This window comes from Nelumbo lutea, chromosome 1 (assembly GCF_056320005.1).
Source record: "Nelumbo lutea isolate HS-2025 chromosome 1, American lotus-T2T, whole genome shotgun sequence".
NCBI classification, from domain to species: domain Eukaryota; kingdom Viridiplantae; phylum Streptophyta; class Magnoliopsida; order Proteales; family Nelumbonaceae; genus Nelumbo; species Nelumbo lutea.
The window spans coordinates 177,781,159-177,802,140 of NC_142684.1; the positions used below are offsets into that span (position 1 = coordinate 177,781,159).

Consider the following 20,982-nt stretch of genomic DNA (forward strand, 5'->3'; position numbering starts at 1 on the left):
TATTATTGTGGTTGGCACTTGGCAGGTCAAGAATCTAGCTGAAAAGGATGGCCAAATGGTTGAAGGTTGGAGGCTTTATTTTCTTCAGAGAGTCTTGTTTTCATCAATCCAAAGATTATAAGTAGAAAAACAACCCTACACACTGTTATGAACCAAGATTCTACACAAAGGTGTGCATTTAATTATCCTATCGAGCCCATTTAGTTTTCAGTCCTAAACTATCCTATTCTGGTAGGATTTTTAAGATAAATTCATGTTTTTCTTTTGTATTGTCTATGCTACTTTTTATCCTTTGTTCATGGTTATGGTTGCTTTTTATATATAGCTGTGATTGGAGTTCAAAAGTTAATATTGATTTTATTCTCTGTGTTCTAACTTCCAACCAAGTTATAAGTGTAGCCAGAAAATAATGATGTTTTTCTATTTCATCTTTATTGGCATTATGGGGTTGTATTTAGATTAGAAAACACAAGATCGTGACTGGATGGTCTTTTTGACAAAGTTTAGTTTCAAAGAGAAATGTTTTATATGGATGTTTTACTTACAATTTGACTTGCATTGCATGTATTTAAAGAATCACACTTGGATGATAGGTCTGGAAACTCATTCGAGCATTCTCTTATTAGATGCAACTGCATTGGAGCATATGTGAGAAACAAGAAGAACCAAAATTAGGCAATGTGTCGATGAAGAAGTAAAGTATCCATTCATTCAAAGAAAAAGATTGAAATGTACAACAAAGGAGAATGCAAAAAAAAAAAAAAAAAAAAAAATCAGACCACCATCCCATTACAAACAGGCTTTTGCAGGGACCTATAAAAGGAACTATCAATATTCAATTGTACCACAGACCAAGAGTACGGTTACTCCACAATTCTCTGCCACACTTCATCCTCTTGACATCTTTTGTTTTGGAACATCCTTGAGTTTCTTTCTTGCCAAATCAACCAGAAGTCCCTCACTATCTCTCAAGAGAAAATATGGTTGAATATTGATCAAGACCATCCAACCTTGGATATTTTCAAAAGATAAAATGTAGATAATCCCAAAAACATATTACAGATATATGAATTCTGAAAAGCAATTAAAGAACACTAAATCTAATTAATGGGTAATGAAAGGCACCCACAGCACAAATCACAACAACAAAGAGAGACCTTGTTACATAGGAAATTTTAGGGCCAAGGAAAGATCATACAACCTATGGAGAACAAAGACCTGCCACTTATGTGGAAAGATCTTGTTACCTTGGAAAACAGAGAAGATCATTACCCATGTGCTTTGCTTGATGACCCATAAAAGAGATAACTTATAAAATGAATTTCTGTATTTTATATTTTAACCATTGTAAGATTTCATGTTCCTATAAGAACTGAACACTTGTTATACTTTACAAGAAGAAAAAAGAAAAAAATAATGATTGAATTCTCTATTAAAATGCTAATAATCCAAGTTGTCATTTCTATTACGAAATGTTTAGTAATCAGCAATTCTCATCATCCCAAGTTACTGTTTATCTAGGGGGAGTATTAGGTGGTGGGGTTTCTTTGTCATGGTTTTTCCTCTGCTATAAGCCTATAGCAAATCAATATAAGTTATAAGCTTATATGAAAGCTTTCAAACTATGCCATTAAATAGCTAGTAAATAAAAGTAAGAAAGTAGTACTTTAGATTACAGAACTAAATAACAAAGTTAAGTATTAGTTTAGATTATGAATATAACAAAGTTAGGAAAGCATGCTTGCCTAAAAGGCATAACTAAGAAAACATAACTCCAAAATGCAGTAGTAGTAAGGTGGTAAAAGGAAGAAAGAGGTGCAAAATAAATAAAGAACTCCTAGCAAATTAATCAGTAAATATTATTTAACAATGCTAATATGGCAGGTATTAAATCAGATAAAGGAAGAGAGAAAATGAGTTAGGGAGAGGTACCTTAGGTTGAATTCATAACTCAATTAAGGTGTTCCAATGGAGCCAAGCAATGTAGATAACCTACAAAAAATGAAGGTCAAAAAGTATAAAAATAAATAAATAAATAACTCAGCAAATTAAATATAATGGGTATTTTCAAAGTTTGTATAAAACTATAAAATTGAGGTTGTATCACACCTTTATGATACAACCATGGCTCAACATGAAAGAACAAACTTAAAAATTCTGATCGAACTTGAATTCATAACTCCATTGAGGAGTTCCAATGAAGCCAAGCAACGTAGATAGCCTGCAAAAATTGAAGGCAAAAAGTTAGTCAGTCATCACATAGAAGAGAACAACGTTCTAGCTTGTTAGCTTGGTGGGTCCCAAGTGGATGTACATGTTGTAGTGCTTGATCTTCCTATCAAGCAACAAAAGAAGCATTAGGAAAACAAAGTGTATACCGTGTTTATCTGATAGTGTTCTGTTATGTCAAGTTTCAGGTGGATGGTGATAGTAGTATCGATGTTGGCGCTGTATCATATCAAAGTTCTAATTCATTCCACACAAGCTCACATCTGGGTTTGCCTGGGATAACAACGGAGTCTTCATGACAATAAACTAAAATTAAGTAGGGTTTGTTTGGAATTCTGATAAGAAATCCTTGTGGGGAATTGATGAAAACTGCAACTTTGCAAGCAAAGCTATTATACAATTTCTCCATAGCTGTTGCTTCCATCTGTGCCTCAGGAATGTAAGTTTCTTGTTATGGGTACTCTTATAATTCCTAGATGCATAGTATTTGGTTTGAAACATAATTAATGGTTGTTGCTTTTCTGTTGTATCTATTATGACTTGCCTCATCAACAACACGCCAGTTTTAATGGGTTTATGTTGTTTTGGTGTTTCTATTATGACTTGTCTCATCAAACAGAATGTTTTCTTAGGTTATTTAGTAATTGTTTTTATTTTCTCTCTCTCAACTTCTGGATGTAGAGTGTAGAATGAAGAGAGAATGAGTAGGAAATAGCAAAACACCTAATCCATCAAGCCATATGTTAACCAAAATAAATCAGAATCCTAGCTAGAAAGTAGAAACAAATAACGAAAATAATAAAAGCAGAATAAATAAATATTAAAATGAGGAAAGTAGAACAGCCAGTCCCTACCCCTTCTAGCCCCTTCAACTTGCAACAAAGCACATCTTCCTAACGTCATCCACTTCAATTCTGATGAGGGCAGATTTGGCCCTCCAGTGAAATTGTGACACGTGGCACCTCGTGACAACTAGGAAAACACCCAGCCAACAAACTTACGAAGTTCGTGACCCACCCAGGCACCAGTCTGGCCGGCCTAACGCGACCTGTGCACGGCCTGACACGCGCCTGCGCGACCTGCACGAATTGCGCACGGCACGCGCGAACTGCACGGCGTGCGCGCGGCATGCGCGAACTATGCACGGCCTACGCGAACTGCGCGCGGCCTAGCGCACGGCCTGCGCGACCTGGCCGACCTGGACCAGCCTAGCGCATGATCCGGCCAAGGCGCCCACCAACGGACCTGGCCTAGACACTGACCCGCCGACTGACACAGGCGCCAGCTTGACGACCTGATCTAGACACTGACCCGCCGACTGACACAGGCGCCGACCTGACAACCTGGCCTAGACACTGACCCGTCGATTGACGTAGGCACCCCTCTGACAACCCGGCCCAGGCGCCGACCTGGCCGCTTGACACAAGCGCCAGCCTGACGACCTCGAGGAGTTCACCACCGTACCCCGGTTCTGACAGGATGCGACGAGTCTTACCGTTTGGAGGCTTTTCACCCACCTAACCCGCGAGGACTCTGGTATATAAAGACCTCACCCCCCAAAGGGGAGAGGGATGAAAAAAAGGGAATTAACCCTGCTCTCCAGCTCTCTCATATTATCTTCAAAGCTCTCCACAATAAGAGTGCTAACTTAAGCATCGGAGAGCCCCCACCGGGAAAATACCCCCGGGACCTTTGATTCAGTTCTCGCAGGTCCTTTAGCTCTCACCGCCTACGAAGAGGAGGAAAAGATGGAGTTCTCGGAGGTCCCTCAGCTCCCGCCACCTACAAGGAGGAGGAAAAGATGGAGTTCTCGGAGGTCCCTCAGCTCCCGCCACCTACAAAGAGGAGGAAAAGATGGAGTTCTCGCAGGTCTCTCAGCTCCCGCCACCTACAAAGAGGAGGAAAAGATGAAGTTCTTGCAGGTCCCTCATCTCCCACAGCCTATAAAGGAAAGAGGACCACCTCATGCTGAGGGCAGTCGGATTGCGCCGCACCAGGGAGCTCCAGCATTCTCTAAGGCATCGGCCGCCTAGTAGGTAGTTCGCCACCAGGGAGTTAGCCACCAGGCAGTTCGCCCCCAGGCAGTTCGCCACCAGGCAATTCGCCACCAAGGAGTTCGCCACAAGGCAGTTCGCCCCCAGGCAGTTCGCCACCAAGCAATTCACCACCAGGTAGTTCGCCACCAGGGAGTTCGCCACAAGGCAATTCGCCCCCAGGCAGTTCACCACCAAGCAGTTCGCCACCAGGCAGTTCACCACCAGGGAGCACCACCAGGCAGTTCGCCACTAGGGAGCACCACCAGGCAGTTCGCCACCCGGCAGTTTGTCACCAAGTAGCTCTCTACTAGGGGGCTCGCTACCGGGCAGTTCGCCACCAAGCAGTTCGTCACCAAGCAGTTCTCCCCCAGGGAGTTCACCACCAAGTAGCTCGTCACTAAGGCACGCCACCACCGGGTCAAATAACAAGGTACTTAGCCAAAAAATTTTACATCACAAAACATTGGTACGTGGCCAAAAACGGTTACATCAATTGGCGCCGTCTGTGGGAACACGCTACAAAAAGCTAAGTTCTCATCCTACCAAAGCTAAGTTCTCATCTTGCCAAAACTAAGTCCTCACTTTTTATAAATTGAAGCTATCGCTTTATAGTTTACATTTTTTATGAACTCAGAGACTATGCAGGGAGCTAACGGACTAAGTAGCAATACCAACCTTACTTTCAATTCAGATAATGCCACATCATTCCTCTCCGCAAGGTCCCCCCTACAAAGATGAGCTCTTCGTGGCTTCCACGGGAGTTAGCGGCCAACTGACTACATAGGCGCCCTTACGGGTCGAGCCTTTCAAGGCTCCCGTGTGAGCTGGCAACCTAAAGTTAGTAGTGTTGCCCTCGAAGGTCGAGCCCCTAGTAGCTTCTTGTAGGAGTAGGTGACCGGCATTACGAAGCTGATGCAGGCCAAGCCTACGGGCCACATCACTACTTAAGACCCGGTCGCCTCTCTAGCACAGGCAAAAGTCAAAAAAGAGTAGACTACGAGTCACTCCCAAAAGCCTATGGGCCACATTACTACTTAAGACCCGGTCGCCTCTCCGGCACGGGCAAAAGTAAAAAAAGAGTAGACTACGAGTCACTCCCAAAAGCCTACGGGCCACATTACTACTTAAGACTCGGTCGCCTCTCCGGCACGGGCATAAGTAAAAAAAAAGTAGACTACGAGTCACTCCCAAAAGCCTACGGGCCACATTACTACTTAAGACCCGGTCGCCTGTCCGGCACGGGCAAAAGTAAAAAAAGAGTAGACTACGAGTCACTCCCAAAAGCCTACGGGCCACATTATTGCTTAAGACCCGGTCGCCTCTCCGACACGGGCAGAAGTCAAAAAAGAGTAGACTACGAGTCACTCCCAAAATCCTACGAGCCACATTACTGCTTAAGACCCGGTCGCCTCTCCGGCACGGGCAAAAGTCAAAAAAGAGTAGACTACGAGTCGCTCCCAAAAGCCTACGGGCCACATTACTGCTTAAGACCCGGTCACCCCTCCGGTAGGGGCAAAGTAAAAAAAGAGTAGACTACGAGTCGCTCCCAAAGCCTATGGGCCACACTAGTAATTGGATCAACACTTACTAACTCATCGACTTACGGGCCAAAAGAAATCTACTCCCTTCGCTGAGTTACTATCAGCTCGGGAGTGGGGGGCTATTAATGTGGGCAGATTTGGCCCTCCAGTGAAATTGTGACACGTGGCACCTCGTGACAACTAGGAAAACACCCAGCCAACAAACTTACAAAGTTGGTGACCCACCCGGGCACCAGTCTGGCCGGCCTGGCGCGACCTGCGCGTGACCTGACGTGCGCCTGTGCAAACTGCGCACGGCTTGCGCGACCTGGCCGACCTGGACCAGCCTAGCGCATGATCCGACCAAGGTGCCCACCGATGGACCTGGCCTAGACACTGACCCGCCGACTGACACAGGCGCCAGCTTGACGACCTGATCTAGACACTGACCCGCCGACTGACACAGGCGCCGACCTGACGACCTGGCCTAGACACTGACCCGCCGATTGACGCAGGCACCCCTCTGACAACCCGGCCCAGGCGCCGACCTGGCCGCCTGACACAAGCGCCAGCCTGACGACCTCGAGGAGTTCACCACCGTACCCCGGTTCTGATAGGATGTGATGAATCTTACCGTTTGGAGGCTTTTCACCCACCTAACCCGCTAGGACTCTGGTATATAAAGACCTCACCCCCCAAAGGGGAGAGGGATGAAAAAAAAGGGAAGTAACCCTTCTCTCTAGCTCTCTCATATTATCTTCAAAGCTCTCCACAATAAGAGTGCTAACTTAAGCATCGGAGAGCCCCCACCGGGAAAATACCCTCGGGACCTCTGATTCAGTTCTCGTAGGTCCTTTAGCTCTCACCGCCTACGAAGAGGAGGAAAAGATGGAGTTCTCGGAGGTCCCTCAGCTCCCGCCACCTACAAGGAGGAGGAAAAGATGGTGTTCTTGGAGGTTCCTCAGCTCCCGCCACCTACAAAGAGGAGGAAAAGATGGAGTTCTTGCAGGTCTCTCAGCTCCCGCCACCTACAAAGAGGAGGAAAAGATGAAGTTCTCGCAGGTCCCTCATCTCCCGCAGCCTACAAAGGAAAGAAGACCACCTCATGCTGAGAGCAGTCGGATTGTGCCGCACCAGGGAGCTCCAGCATTCTCTAAGGCATCGGCCGCCTAGTAGGCAGTTCGCCACCAGGCAGTTCGCCACCAGGGAGTTCGCCACCAAGCAGTTCACCACCAGGCAGTTCGCCACCAGGGAGTTCGCCACCAGGCAGTTCGCCCCAGGCAGTTCGCCACCAAGCAGTTCGCCACCAGGCAGTTCGCCCCCAGGCAGTTCGCCACCAGGGAGCACCACCAGGCAGTTCGCCACCCGACATTTTGTCACCAAGTAGCTCTCCACTAGGGGGCTCGCCACCGGGCAGTTCGCCACCAAGCAGTTCGTCACCAAGCAATTCTCCCCCAGGGAGTTCGCCACCAAGTAGCTCGTCACTAAGGCATGCCACCACCAGGTCAAATAACGAGGTACTTAGCCAAAAAATTTTACATCACAAAACATTGGTACGTGGCCGAAAAAGGTTACATCAAATTCCATTGGCATGCCCACATCAGTTGAATTCACGAATAACATCCTAATATCATACACAAAAGAGAGTATATACAAAAATTGAAATGCAGAGGGAACCCAACTTCATATAGCCATTTCAAGAAATGGAAAATTGGAAGAAATCTAATCCTCAAGAAACCCGTAAGTGAAAATGGGAACATATTACAGATATGCAACGGTTTCACCTTTCTCCCATTAGGTGAAGCCACAGTGAAGACTTGTAGAGGAGGCGGGGGGGGGGGGGGGGGAGAGAGATCACAAAGTTGATTCCAATGCTGAAGGAGTTGGGAAACACCCCACAGAAAAACACCCCTGGAACAAATTAAAACCCATTGTTAGTTGGCTCTAAATTTAAACCAGATTGGAAAGCTCAGCAATCATGAATGGAGCTGAACAACGAATGGAACCTAAAACAAAAACATCAATCCTTACAGACATGCAACGGTTTCACCTTTCTCCCCTTAGTTGAAGCAATGGTGAAGACTTGTAGAGAGAGAGAAAACCCAAAGTTGTTTCCGATTCTGAAGGAGTTGGGAAACACCCCACAGAAGAACACCCATAAACAAATTAAAACCGATTGTTAGTTGGCTCTAAATTAAAACCCATTGCTAGTTGCTTACCGAATGCGTTGGCCGAGTGGAACGGAGATAGGCAACGAGAAGATAGAGGGAGAAGATGGGGAGGGTGGGAGGAAGCATTTCGAAGAAGAAATGGGAGAAGTGATTCGAGAGATGATGGATGGAGAGTGAAGTCCGAACACGTGTGTGTCATGCAATGCAAAAATGAGGGACGGAGAGAGAAATGGGACGTTCTCACCATGCAATGAATCATACAACTCGAACTATTCACACGTGTCGCTACAAACTATAGTAAAACAATAGAAAGAATCCATTTAGAGAAAGGTGAAAACTCCCCTCTCAAACACTCTGTTTAGCTTTATATACACGCACGAGTTGCTTGCACATGATAACGTCAATCTACTCGCACGAATAAATTCTATTTACTGGAGAGTACATTCATTCCGTAATAATATATATATAATCGAGAACATCTTCCCTATCCTGTGTTGTATTCGTAGGAGGTGTTCTGGTACACGGTGGGATGTCAGATGTTCTGTAAGGTGAGATCGGTTCTATTTCTTATACAGGGCGCCTTACACTGATCTTACATGCACATCCTATCATGTATTTGGAACACTTTTCGTACTTATAAAATATTATTCACGGTATGTTATTATGAGACGCCCATGTGACGATCAGATCCCATTCCTTGTAAGGTCGGTGCGAAGATCAAATCCCAATTCTAGCTTACGTGGGTTACCGAGGTTGGGCCGTTTCCGGGTCGCTCGGGTTCCAAGTTCAATGGGGATATTTTTGTAATTTCGAAAAACAAGTACCTATATAGCGTTTCTATTATTCGGCGCGATTTATCGGGCAAGTAAGTAGAGGCCATCGCGTTTCGGCCCGTTTCAATCGTTGTTGCAGAGAACTCAGAAAGCTCGAATTCGTGATCTTTTCTGGGACCAAACTCCATATCGATGGGGAAGAGAAAGGAGCGCAGCCTCGCAGCTCTAAGCGCGGCTGGTCGAAGAGTAAAGCTCGATCTTTTTGCGGAACCCTCTGGTATTCACTGCGAACTATGCATTCTATTCTCCTCTTGAAAATATGTTTTTTTTTGGATTTCTTTGTTGATTCTTGATTTTTGTTTTGTCCTTCTCAAGTTTTATTTTGGTAATATTAAGTGTTTTTTCTTTAATATGTAAGGGGTTGATTTTTAGGGTTTAGCTTGACTCTACGGACTAAGGTTCAATATATCCCCCTCCGGGCCCTCCCCCGGTCAGCTTGACGGGCCAGCCAACAAAGTTTCGATTCTGTTTATTCTATTTAGGTTTCGAGCGCGTCTTTATTGATTATTTGTTCTTCTTATCGTTACTTCTTTTGAAAACGACGCTTGGTCTTGAAAATAATGCTGAAAGGACGATTTTTCTTCTCCCTCTCAGATTAACAAGTACATAGAATCAGTCTAATTTCGACTCTTGCCTCCTTTTTTTTGTTATCATAAATGTTGTAGAAAATTTCGGATTTTATGTTCATTGTGATTATATGCAAATAGTCGGGCTTGCTGAAGTTAAACTTCAGATGAACTTTTTGTATTCATTTTGGCAATTTTAACTTGATAACTATGCTAATTTTCTGGTGCTCATATTTGGAATTGATAAACGGGGTTCTGTTTTTCTTTAATTTTTTTTCTTCTTTTTATGTTAGCCAAAAATCGGGGTATTCTGATTTTTCACTTTTTTGTTTACGTATTCTCGACGATGGTGCTTTTGTATTGCTAACACGGTAACTTGGATATGCCTAAGCGGTGACTACCGGTCAGTGCTAATTTGCTGAGTTCTTGTTTTAACTTGAAGTGCTTTTATAAATTTTCTAGGGGATTTGGGTGGCTCCTCTGCACATGATGAAGTTGGAGGGGATCTAGATCAGAGTTATCGTGATGGAGTCCCCAATTCACCATCTACTTCAGGTGGGTTCCGTCAGTTATCTTCAAGGACTATATAAAGAAGACATGCCTTCACAGCATATATTTGGTGGAAATTGGAAATATTGTACAAGTCATATTATTTGCCCAAAGAATTTGGTTTTCAGACTGTAGGGTGGTTGAGGTCTTGGGAACATTCAATGGTCAGATCAAGTCAGCCCCGCCACAATGAAATATTGAATGACTCCCAACCTGTTATGCCCTTTTTGGCAGCAACTAAGCGTTTTGGAGATTTCAGCAGGGAAATTTTGCCTTATCGGTTCGTATTGTCTCTGTCTTTATTTGTTTTGTGTGTTCTAACAATATCTTCAAGTGTCTTCCAGGTGGCCATGGTCAAATTGTTTCTATGGATTTCATTATAGGCTTTAACAGTCAATAGTTACTATATTGTTAAAACTATTTATACTTGCATGGTTGCATCTCAAGTGATGATTTTCGCAGATTACTTTTGTTTGTTGAGTAGATATTCATTATCAAAAAAATTGCTAAGTAGATATTTTGTTTGTTGAGAAGTATGTAATGGGTTGCTATTCTGTCTTCAGCTCAACACCAGGAGAATCCTTTGCTGTTACTTGGACAATACAGTGACGATGAATTGGAGGATGAATCAAATAAGGGGCTTAAGAATGATGTTACTGAGAATTCATTGATTGAAGATAATGGACAGGTTAGCTGAATGTTGCATGGTCTTTACTTGATAGTCTAATGCATCTATTGACATGCATGAATACTAAAAGGGCCATTTCACAATGATGTTCCTGGCCATCTATGGTCTTAGGAAGGAAGACTGAATACAGGGCTTACCTTTGGCATACATTTTATATGAAGTGGCTGCTCTCATACTTGGACTTGCATTATCATGCATGACTATCATTGCATCAATAAACTGCCCCTATAATAAAAATAATAATCAAAGATGCGTGTCATTGCTTCTTTATGTCTTTATTTATTTGTGCACCAACATCCTTGTATTAATATTTGCTTTTGTTTTCAATTTTTGATTGTTGTTTGTGGATATCTGGTAAAAAACTGATACTCACTTGGCACTGTGGCTTCTCTCCTGTACTTGTAATTCTCTAATACATGCATGACTATAAATCCTAATTCCCAACATCCCTGTCTTAAATGTGTTCATTATAGTACAGGCTCTAAGCTCTCCCATCTCCCCTAGGTATTGTATGTCTTAATTATGTAGTACTATTGCCATGTATAAAATGACAGCTAGTTTAACTTAAACATTTGTTTTGGCAGGTAAAGGAGGCTGGTGATACAGAATCTGGAGTTTTAGAAAACAATACTGGCAAAGACGTTGCAGCTCAGCAGGCCAAGGTAGAGGATGTGGAGAAGGATGCTGGTTCAAATCTGGATGATGATGAAATCAGAGGAAGTGATGCTACTGTTTCAGGAGAACCTCACAACCAAGCAGATGCAGCTGCACAAGTCTCTGATCCAGGGTCTTATGGGGTACAAATCATTGGAGAAGTGGCTTCTGGGTGGAAAATAGTGATGCATGAAGAGAGTGGTCGGTATTATTACTGGAATACTGAGACCGGAGAAACTTCATGGGAACCACCTGATGTGTTGGCTCAGGGATCTGAAATAACCACTGAACTGAACACATCTCATATTACTGAAGAAAAGGAGAATGCTTCCCGAGATATGCATGCATCATCAAGCCCAAATTTTCATTCGAACATGTCTGCTATTAATGAACCTGAAGGCTCCATCTTAGCTCCTGAAACCCAAGAAAACTGTGAAAGTGGCTTTCATCAGAAGAAATGGAATGGACACAGAGTTGAAAGTCAAGATATTCTAAATTCAAGTTCCAACATGGAACAAATTGAATCGACTGAGAGTTCTGTCACACTTACTGTATTGCATCACCAAGCTTTGTCATTAGGTGATTATGTTCCTGTGCAGCAGTCAAATAGTGCTCTTTCTAGCACAATTGGTCCAGCTACGACAGTTTATGATGATAAGGATGAAAAACCAACAGTAGTCAATGAGCAGCATGAGTCAGCAGTGGCTCTTTCTTCTTCTCTTGTAAAATATGGTGAAAGCCTGTTAAAACGGTTGATGTCACTTGAAGGGTATTATATTATTGGCATCACTGTTAGTGATTTTTCTTTCCAAAATGTGTATGCATGTATATGGTTAGGTCCAGAATTATGACTCAATTATGAGTGTATTGCCATACTCTATTGTTAATTTTGACCTTATGATTGAAGGTCTCTTTGGAAAATGAATGTAGGCAAGCCTCTAATACTAGGATAGTAAACTCATGCAACAGTGTCGTTGGTATGAAAATTGGACACAATTAAGATTGGACAAAACCAGACTTGGCTCTTTTTGAACTTTAGACTGCCAACTGTCCAAAAGTGAACCTTTATCTGCACATAAATAGTATTTTAGTTCTTACGGTATTGCAGTTTGGCCAATCCATCCAAAATTTGTATATCTTCTATGTGCTGCAATGGAAATTACATGTTGGTTTTGTTCTGAAAAACACTTCTGCTGTTTATTATTTTGAATATTGGTACATGAAAAGATGTTTGTTTGCTTAAGTTTCTGTGCTTTCTTTCTTAGTCATTAAAGCTTTTTGCACATTTAATACCTGAATATGTTTGGTTTTCAGTTACAAGTATCATGACCAAGGATATGACTGGTTTTGTTCCAAAAGTTGCTTCTGCTGTTAATTTTCTTTTGAATATTGATTCATGGAAAGATGTTTGCTTATTCTTAGTTTTTAAAGCTTTTTGCATATGTAACAGATGTATATATTTGGTTTTCAGATACAAGGATCATGGCCAAAGATATGACTGGATATCAAAGTACACCATGGAAGTTGAGGTCAGACTTTCTGATATCAAGTCACTTTTGGCTTATGGTTCCCCTCTTCTTCCATTTTGGGTGCATTGCGAAGCACAGTTTAAACGACTTGGTTGTGCCATTAATGATCAAGTTTTGCAATTTTATAAGTCTGAGCAGCTAAACAAAGTTGAACATCATCCTGTTTCATCCTTCAGAGGAGATGGTATCTCCTTGCAAAGCATGGGAGGAGAATCTGAAGTGGGTGAGAAGGATCAAGTACTGACTTCTGCTAATGAAACACAACACATTTCTCCAGATGTTGATAAATTAAATCTGGTTCACAAAGAAGCTCATGGTAGGCATATACGTGTTGACAATATAATGACTAATCATGCATTGTCTTCTGGACTTCCCACTGAACTGAGCAAGGAAGTGGAAGGAAAAATGGAAAAAGACAATGAGACAGCACTCCTAGATGCATTTATTTCTAAAAATGCAACCCGGACTGGAGATACAGACATGGATGTGGAAATGGAAGTTGATGAAGCTCCTGCAAATAGCATAACTGGAGATTCATTAGTTATCAAAGTCTTTCCTCCATTGGAGCAACAAAACCAGATGACTCCACCTTCTGTGGAGTGCCTAACCTTAGAGCCTGGAAATGAAATTGCTGCCCCACCACCTCCAGATGAGGAGTGGATTCCTCCACCTCCACCTTATACTGAACCAGTTCCTCCACCCCCACCCGATGAACCACTCCCCTCATATCCTCCACCCCCACCATATTCTGAGACAGTTACTTCTCTTAGTTATGCAGAGCAATACAATTTGGGTTATCCAGTTTCTAATTTTAACTACTATGGCACCACGATGACAGAAGTGCCAATGGCTAATTATTATTCTCATGGGGAAACACATCAGCTAGCTGAACCCCAGCCAGTACAGTATTATGATACAGTACAGAACGCCTATCCTGAAGCTGCTCCTGCAATGGTCAATCCTGTGCCTACTGAACCTGTAGTGTACTATGACCTTCCTAATGGAACAATGCCTCCTGTAGCTGTGATCACTAGCTCAGAATCTGCTGGTTTCTACAATGAATCTGGACCTGTAGTTAGTAGCATGGAGTCATTGGGTTTCTATTGTGAATCTGGTTCTGTAGGTTATCATGATACTGCTGCTTCTGTTCAGATGGGATCTGCTGAGGCCCTTACGGAGTCTGGATCCAGTTCATTACCAAGTGCAAAGGTTGAACCTAATTTTTCTACAAACTCAGTCAGTGCACAGGTTCCATCTATACAACCCGCAGTTCAAGCATCAACAATCACTGTAGTATGTGAGAGTGCTCCTGCCCCAGCAGCAACTACTGCTTCTGCTTCAGCTGCTTCCAAGGCTCAATCTAAAGGTATGTACAATTTCTGAAAAACTTTTGCTACACTTGACTTCAAAAGTTCAACATTAACTGTAATGTTAGGCTAATGTATATCTGCTGTGCAGGATAATCCTGGTTACTTTTAAGTAATTCTAAAGGTCTGAATATTTTTTACTAGTTTTAGGATGAACAATTGACATAGCTGTGCCATGGTTAGAACTCATGGAAACTGGAGTATCCAGGTATCTTGTAGGGAGTCCATCTTTTTTTTTTTTTTTTTTGAAACGGTCACATGCCCCAAAATCAACCAATCTGGTATTTTTACTTACATTATCACATTCTTATTGCAACATGGAGAAACTATCTTGAATGAAAATGACTTTACGTTATGGTAAAGTGTCTACATCCAGTGCCCTGTTTCCAAGGTTCAAAGTATCAACACGATACGCCCAATACGGGGTGTATCAAATCGTATATTCACCTGTGTACAAAAGTGTATCAATACTTTGAAAAAGAAAAAAACTAAGAAAAAATAAAAGGTGTATGTTAAAATATCAATACACCTATGCCAATACACAAAAGTGTATCGATACTTTGAACCATGCCTTTTTCAAAATTTGATGAAAGGAACCAAAGGTACTGTTATTTACTGAAAAAAAGAACCAACAGTGCTCTTTGTCCTCTTATGTGGCGTTTGATAACTCTGAAGTCTGATGTCTGAAAAGTCAAAAATCTATTATTCAGGTCTGATGTCTAAAAAGTGGTAGATATGTTTTTTTTTGGCTTTTCAGAGCCTTTGAGAATTAGGAGTATTTGTGTTGGGGTATTCTTTCAATATTTGATAACTGCCTACTTTACTATTTTGCCCCTGGAAATAGGTTGTTGGGGTCTCTGCTTCCTTTCATCGAACCTGGGCCTCAATCGCCAAAGCTACTGAATAGCTTCATCCTTCAGTGGCAAATGGATAGCAAAAGTGTGGTGGCAGGGATCAACATGGGTTAAGAGGAGATAGACATTTGGGCTAGAGAATTGGGGTGTGGGTCAAGCAATTGGCCATTGAAATATTTAGGACTCCCTTTTGGTGCTAACCCTAGATCATTGAATTTCTTGAGATTCAATAGTGGAAAGATTCGAGAAGAAGTTTGTCTATTTGGAAGAGGAACTATATTTCCTTAGGGGGTAGGATAACTCTTATTTTATCCACTTTAGCAAATCTCCCAGTATATTTTCTCTCAGTGTTTGATATGCCTCAGCCCATTGTCAAAAGATTAGAGAAGATCATGAGGGATTTCTTGTGGGAACCGGGAGAGGAGAAGAGGGATCAATCGGATCATCTCATTAGATAGGATATTGTGTGTAAGGGGAAGAAGAATGGTGGTTTGGGACTGGGAAGGCTTAAGGATAAAAATGTGGCGTTATTAGGCAAATAGGTGTGGAGATTCCCATGGGAAACAGATAGACTTTGGGCAAAAGTGGTGGCTAGCATTCATGGGCTCTTTGAGAACATGTGGGTTGCTGGGGTTTCTAGCAGGACTTCCAGAGCTGCACTTTGGAAAACAATCCACAAGGTCCTTCTGCTTTTCCTCAATCACATCAGGTATGACCTAAACATGGGAAATAAAGTAAGATTTTGAGAAGATCTTTGGGTGGGTGAAAATCCCTTGAAGATTTCTTTTCCCTCTTTGTTTGCTTTATCATCTCTCAAGGGTAGAACCTATTTGTGACTTCTTAATTCCTTCTCCCTTGCTCTCGGGGTTTGGGTGGAATTTAGGATTCCCGAGAAATGTCAGAGACTCAGAATTGATTCATGTATCCAATCTCCTTCTCTTACTGAATGGGGTGTACCTTGACGGTAATAGAGGAGACACTCGGGTGTGGACTGGTAATCTTTCAGGGGTCTTTAGTGTTTTGTCCTTTTTTGAAGCCTTGTCTGCCCCACAATTCCCATCAGTCTCTTTCCCAGTTAAGGAAGTCTGGAACCATCCTGTTCCCCCCCAAAGTGGGTGCTTTTTGCTGGGAAGTTCACCATGGTGCAATCAAGACATGCAATAGGCTGCAAAGGAAAAGACCTGGCTGGTGCCTCTCTCCAAACAGGTGTATCTTGTGCAATTTAGACGGTGAATCTGCCTTTCATCTTTTCATTTCTTGCCCCTTTGCTGGTTAAATTTAGGATAGAATTTTTGCTCTTTTTGGTTGCAGGTGGACTTCTCTGAGAAGTTTGGATAGGCTTTTTGATCCATCTACCTTTAGGTGGCCAAGAAATAGGGGGAGGATGATGTGGAGGTGCACAAGGGCTGCTGTAATATGGATGATTTGGGAAGAAAGAAACTTCAGTAGTCAGAATATCCTAAGATAAGGAAAGAAGTGTAGAGTTTGTGCTCGACTGTGTGCTGGTGAAAGTAGTGTATTGGGCAAAAACAGTGAGCTTGTTCTCTGAATTTATTGCTGATGATTTACTCAGAAACTGGAGGGTGATTGCAGGGTTCTCATCCTCCAAGAAAAGCCTTTTGTGGCAGTGGGGTCCACCAACATCTGATTTCCTCAAGCTGAATGTTAACAGGAGCAGTGTTGGTAATCCAGGCTCTTTTGGAATAGGAGTGTTGATAAGGGAGAAATCTTGGGGTTGTTCTTGGGACCAATTGGGGAAGGGAATTCCACAAGAGTTGAGTTGGAGGCAGTTCTGTATGACTTACAGCAATGGAGTTAGGCATTCAGAAACTGATAATCGAAGGGGACTCTAAAGTGACCCTAAGCTGGTTGAGAGGAGAGAAAGAGTCCTTGGTGGTTCAGAAATGAGATCAAAACATTCAGAAGTCTGTCTAAAGATATGCAAATATCAATCCGGTGGGTTCCAAGGTCGGCAAACAATTTAGTATATCAATTAGCAAAACAAAGGGGTTAGAAGAGAACAGACTTTCTGCGCATGGTTGTAATTTTAAATAGCAAAATTCTGGGTTTGTCTTTCTGTTTTTTTCCTGTTATTGTCACAAGGGTAGCCAAGGCTGCTCTCCATAAAGCTTGCTCTGTTTTTACTGATAAAAAAAAAAACTAAACTAATCCTATCTTGTGTTGGGGGGGGGCACATAGAAGAGGAGTTATAGTTCCTATTTCCTATTATCTCTCTCTCTTCTCTGTACTGTTGGCATTTCTCATTCTTTTCAAATTTTAACCAGTCTTCTTTTTGCATTAAAAAGTCCTATTTTTTTCCTCCTTCAAGTTCTAATCCTTGGCAAGCAAAGTTATTGAAGGGCTAAAATTTCATATTTTCTTTTCTCCCATTGTATCTGATCAACTGTGCCACAGTTAAGTTGATGCTGCACCACTTAAATTTTGCAACCAAACAGTCTCTTGCTCTCTTAAATTTTTGTAGGCTAGACCTTAAGATTTTTTTCCCATTTTACCAGCTCTACGTGGGAAGAAACGAACAATTGCTGTTGCACCTACTTTGCGATCTAATAAGAAGGTCTCCAGCCTGGTGGACAAGGTGCATTTTGCAATATATTTTTTCTCTATGTTATGGTTTAATTACTTAATACTGTAAAGATGAAACCTTAATTTCTCCTTACCAGTGGAGGGCTGCGAAAGAGGAGTTGCATGAAGATGAGGAAGATGAACCGGAAAATGCTTACGAGATGTTAGAAAAGAAGCGGCAGAAAGAAATAGAGGTATCTCCAAACTTGTTCCCATATTGTGTTGACTCACTGTTCTTCCATGGATCTTCTGTTTTACAATTCAGTTTGTCTGCTGTAGGAATGGCATGCACAACAGATTTCCAGTGGAGAGGCTAAAGATAATGCTAATTTTCAACCTCTTGGAGGAGACTGGTATGTTGGTTTTGGACCCTCCTTATCAGTCATTTATTTATTTTTTATGAATGATCTTACCAGTCATATATTGCACTCATATATATTAATCCTCTGGTCATAAAAATACTTTTAACATGCCTTTTAAAAAAAGTACTTTTAACATGTGAGGTCAACGCAAATTATTGACAATAAGGGCAATTTCTAGCTGCTTACTACTAGTCTATGCTAGCAAGAAGCATAACGCCTAGACAATCTTGGCCAAGGATTTAGATCATGTTGTTCAAATTTGCTTTTTCTTTTTTTCTTTATTTGAACCTTCCTTTTATTTTTCAACACTGTTTGAATCACATTTCTGTACACTGGATTTGCTGTATATCGTCATTTACATTTCCATGCCTCTACCTATTACACTGATGTCTTATTATCTGGTTTAGGCGCGAACGGGTGAAGCGTAAGAGAGCCCAATTAATCAGTGAGAGTGTGCAGACTCAATCAGAGATACCTGCTAATGAAAAACAGCAACCTGATTTAGTTGAACTCTCGAAAGATCTCCCAGCTGGATGGCAGGTATGCTTAGAAACATGTCACAGCTCTCAATATCTGTTTTTGTTTTATTGAAAATTAAATAGTATCATAACAGAAAAGACTTGAAGAAAGACCTCAGTGCTCCAATCTGTGCATATTAGATGGTGCTCCTGCTCTGGGAGCTTGAACTCATACTTTCACAAGAAATATGTTATAAAATTGCATTCCAAAATGTTAGGATGTGAGTTCAAGATTCACTTCAATTACATTGTCATAGGCGGCCCACCATCATAAATGCACTCTACATTTCTGTCTATCGTCTATTTTTATCATTATATATAATGATAAAAATAAATGTTAAATGCACTTTACAAATGCTCCTCCTCCTATAGTAAACTTCTGTTCTTCTTCTCCTCCTTTTGCACATCGAATATTTAATGTCATATCTTCACAAATGTTTCTTGATCCATCAACCAAAAATGATACTCTTGTTTGTGAGAACATGCCTACTGAGGTGAACACTGAGGGTAAAGTGGAATTAAGGATTCAAATCATGAGTGGGAGGGAGGACCACAATCATGTTGACCCTTGAGAAATAGGCTGAAAGAAAAATGACATGATTCCATCTTAAGTTTTCAAAATACTAAAACATCTTAATCATGATCCTTTAGGAGAGGTAACCCTATTCTATGATTGTACCTTGTTCTATAGTTGTTGAGGTATATTGGTGATTTTTGGCGACAGTTTAGTGCTTAATCACTTAGCTGAGGCTATGTAATTTTATAAAACAAAAAACTAAATTCTAGGTCTAGGTTAGTTCCATTGTTTAATAACCAATTAAAGTGCATATAAACTGAAAATAGCAATTTCTTTATTAATATTTTCAAAAACAACACTATAATATAATAAATATTTTATCGAGTAATTGTTATCCATAAAAAGTATTCAATTGCGTAATTCCATAACAAATCAGCAACTAGTGAAGGAAAAGATAAATACAAATCCATAAAAGGTATCAATTGCGTAATTCCATAACAAATCCATAAAAAGTATTCAATTGCATAATAAAAATTTAAGATTTAAGATAAATCCAAAGGAAAAGATAAAAGAACAAGGGGTGGAGCCGCAGTTTTATTATATAAAAGAGAGTGTTATAGAAAAAAAGAGGGAAAACTTATGATAAAAATAAATATCTTTTTTGTAGCAAAACCCGTCTTCTTTCTTTCCTTTTTCTCTTCTTAAAACCCTTGGATCTTTAAATTCCAATACTAAAATCTTAAAACAAAGCACGAGTGATATATAAAGGCCATTACCCAATCTATCTGGGTAGTGGAAGTAGGGGTAAGCATGGGCTGGACTGGGTTTTGGGTCTAGTTATTTACTACACTAATAAATAAATAAGAGGCATCTAATTGATGCCTTGACAACTATGCCTATTCATGGAACCAATAAAAGACAAGTGTACCAATTCCTAAAACTGGGAAGTAATTATTAAAAGGCTCATATTAAAAATCAAGTCACCCAAAACCATGACTTGGTGTGGAATCGATAGAAAATTGTTATCTTATTCCTTGGTTTCTTTCATTTGTTTCTGTACTACTTACATTTTCCTTTTCATAATCAACTAAAATTATAGAATGACTGTAACTATATGTTCAATAAGGTTTTAAGTCTGCTTCTCATTTTGTCTCATCATGCATAGTTATTGAGGCCATGACTAAATTGTTTATTTGTTGAGTACCCTGAGGTTACAGATGACTGGTAGAGAGGATGAATTGCCGGGGTTATTGTTTCTATTTCATTTGCTCTTAAAATTTGAAGATTTGAGTTACTTAAACATGTTTCCGGTTCTTTATCTTCAGGCGTATTGGGATGATTCCTCAAAAGAGGTGTACTATGGGAATGTGCTTACCTCAGAGACAACTTGGACCAAACCCACGTGATGCATTTCACTATTTTTCTGAGATCAGAAATTCCCTGTCCAAGGCTGTTAAAATGAAAATTCATATTTCCAAATCAGGGATGTATAATTATTTCGATGTGCCCTTTTTTGGCATATAAAAGCTCGCTGCAGTTTTGTTATTGTTTTGGGTGTTTCTTTTCTTTTCTTTTTCCTTTTTAATTTTTAGGGAAAATTCCCGGTTAGTAACCTGTACTTTAGGCCTAGTGCCACTTTGGTCCCCGGACTTTAAAATGCATCAATTCAGTACCCAAATTTTCAAAATATGACAATCCAGTACTTGTTGTTAACTAGCTGTTAACCAGCCATTAAGTGACATTTGAAAGACACAAATGCCCTTCGAGTGTTAATTAATTTTCTTTATCAATCATCCAAACATTGACAAAAATTTAACAGTTTTAGATCCTTGCCTCTTTTATTCAACAAAGTTGGGATCATCAGAATGCCCACTCAAACATGACCCCAACTTTCTTTAATGGAAAAGGCAAGGATTTGAGACAATTTTTTTGTCAATGTTTAGATGGCTGATAAAGAAAATGAAGTAACACTTGAAGGGTATTTGTATCTTTTTTAAATGCCACTT

The 20,982-nt window shown here is 41.0% G+C and overlaps 1 protein-coding gene and 1 long non-coding RNA gene across 8 annotated transcripts; one reads left to right on the top strand and one right to left on the bottom strand.

Annotated features, from left to right (window-relative positions):
• Positions 1-683: 683 nt before the first annotated feature.
• Positions 684-8,138, bottom strand: LOC148879459 (uncharacterized). 5 transcript variants are annotated; one of them, XR_016104233.1, is made up of 6 exons: positions 8,005-8,138; positions 7,817-7,905; positions 7,570-7,696; positions 2,110-2,221; positions 1,933-1,992; positions 684-961 (listed from the first exon to the last, which is right to left on the bottom strand). It is a non-coding gene; the product is annotated as an uncharacterized LOC148879459 (long non-coding RNA). The 5 variants fall into 5 exon arrangements; XR_016104234.1 differs by having other exon boundaries at positions 7,836-7,905; positions 8,005-8,135; XR_016104231.1 differs by having other exon boundaries at positions 684-1,010; positions 7,836-7,905; positions 8,005-8,135.
• Positions 8,139-8,449: 311 nt separating this feature from the next.
• On the top strand, positions 8,450-20,521 carry LOC148879460 (uncharacterized). Of its 3 annotated transcripts, none has more exons than XM_088960987.1 (10): positions 8,450-9,006; positions 9,818-10,184; positions 10,468-10,592; positions 11,177-12,015; positions 12,718-14,141; positions 17,513-17,592; positions 17,678-17,773; positions 17,859-17,932; positions 18,349-18,481; positions 20,302-20,521. In XM_088960987.1, the coding sequence occupies exons 2-10, from the start codon at positions 10,106-10,108 to the stop codon at positions 20,380-20,382; spliced, it is 2,931 nt and encodes a 976-aa protein (XP_088817113.1). In that variant the 5' UTR covers positions 8,450-9,006; positions 9,818-10,105; the 3' UTR covers positions 20,383-20,521. The 3 variants fall into 3 exon arrangements, with proteins under 3 accessions (XP_088817113.1, XP_088817112.1, XP_088817114.1); XM_088960986.1 differs by having other exon boundaries at positions 8,804-9,006; positions 9,818-9,910; XM_088960988.1 differs by lacking the exon at positions 8,450-9,006 and adding an exon at positions 9,172-9,391.
• Positions 20,522-20,982: the final 461 nt, after the last annotated feature.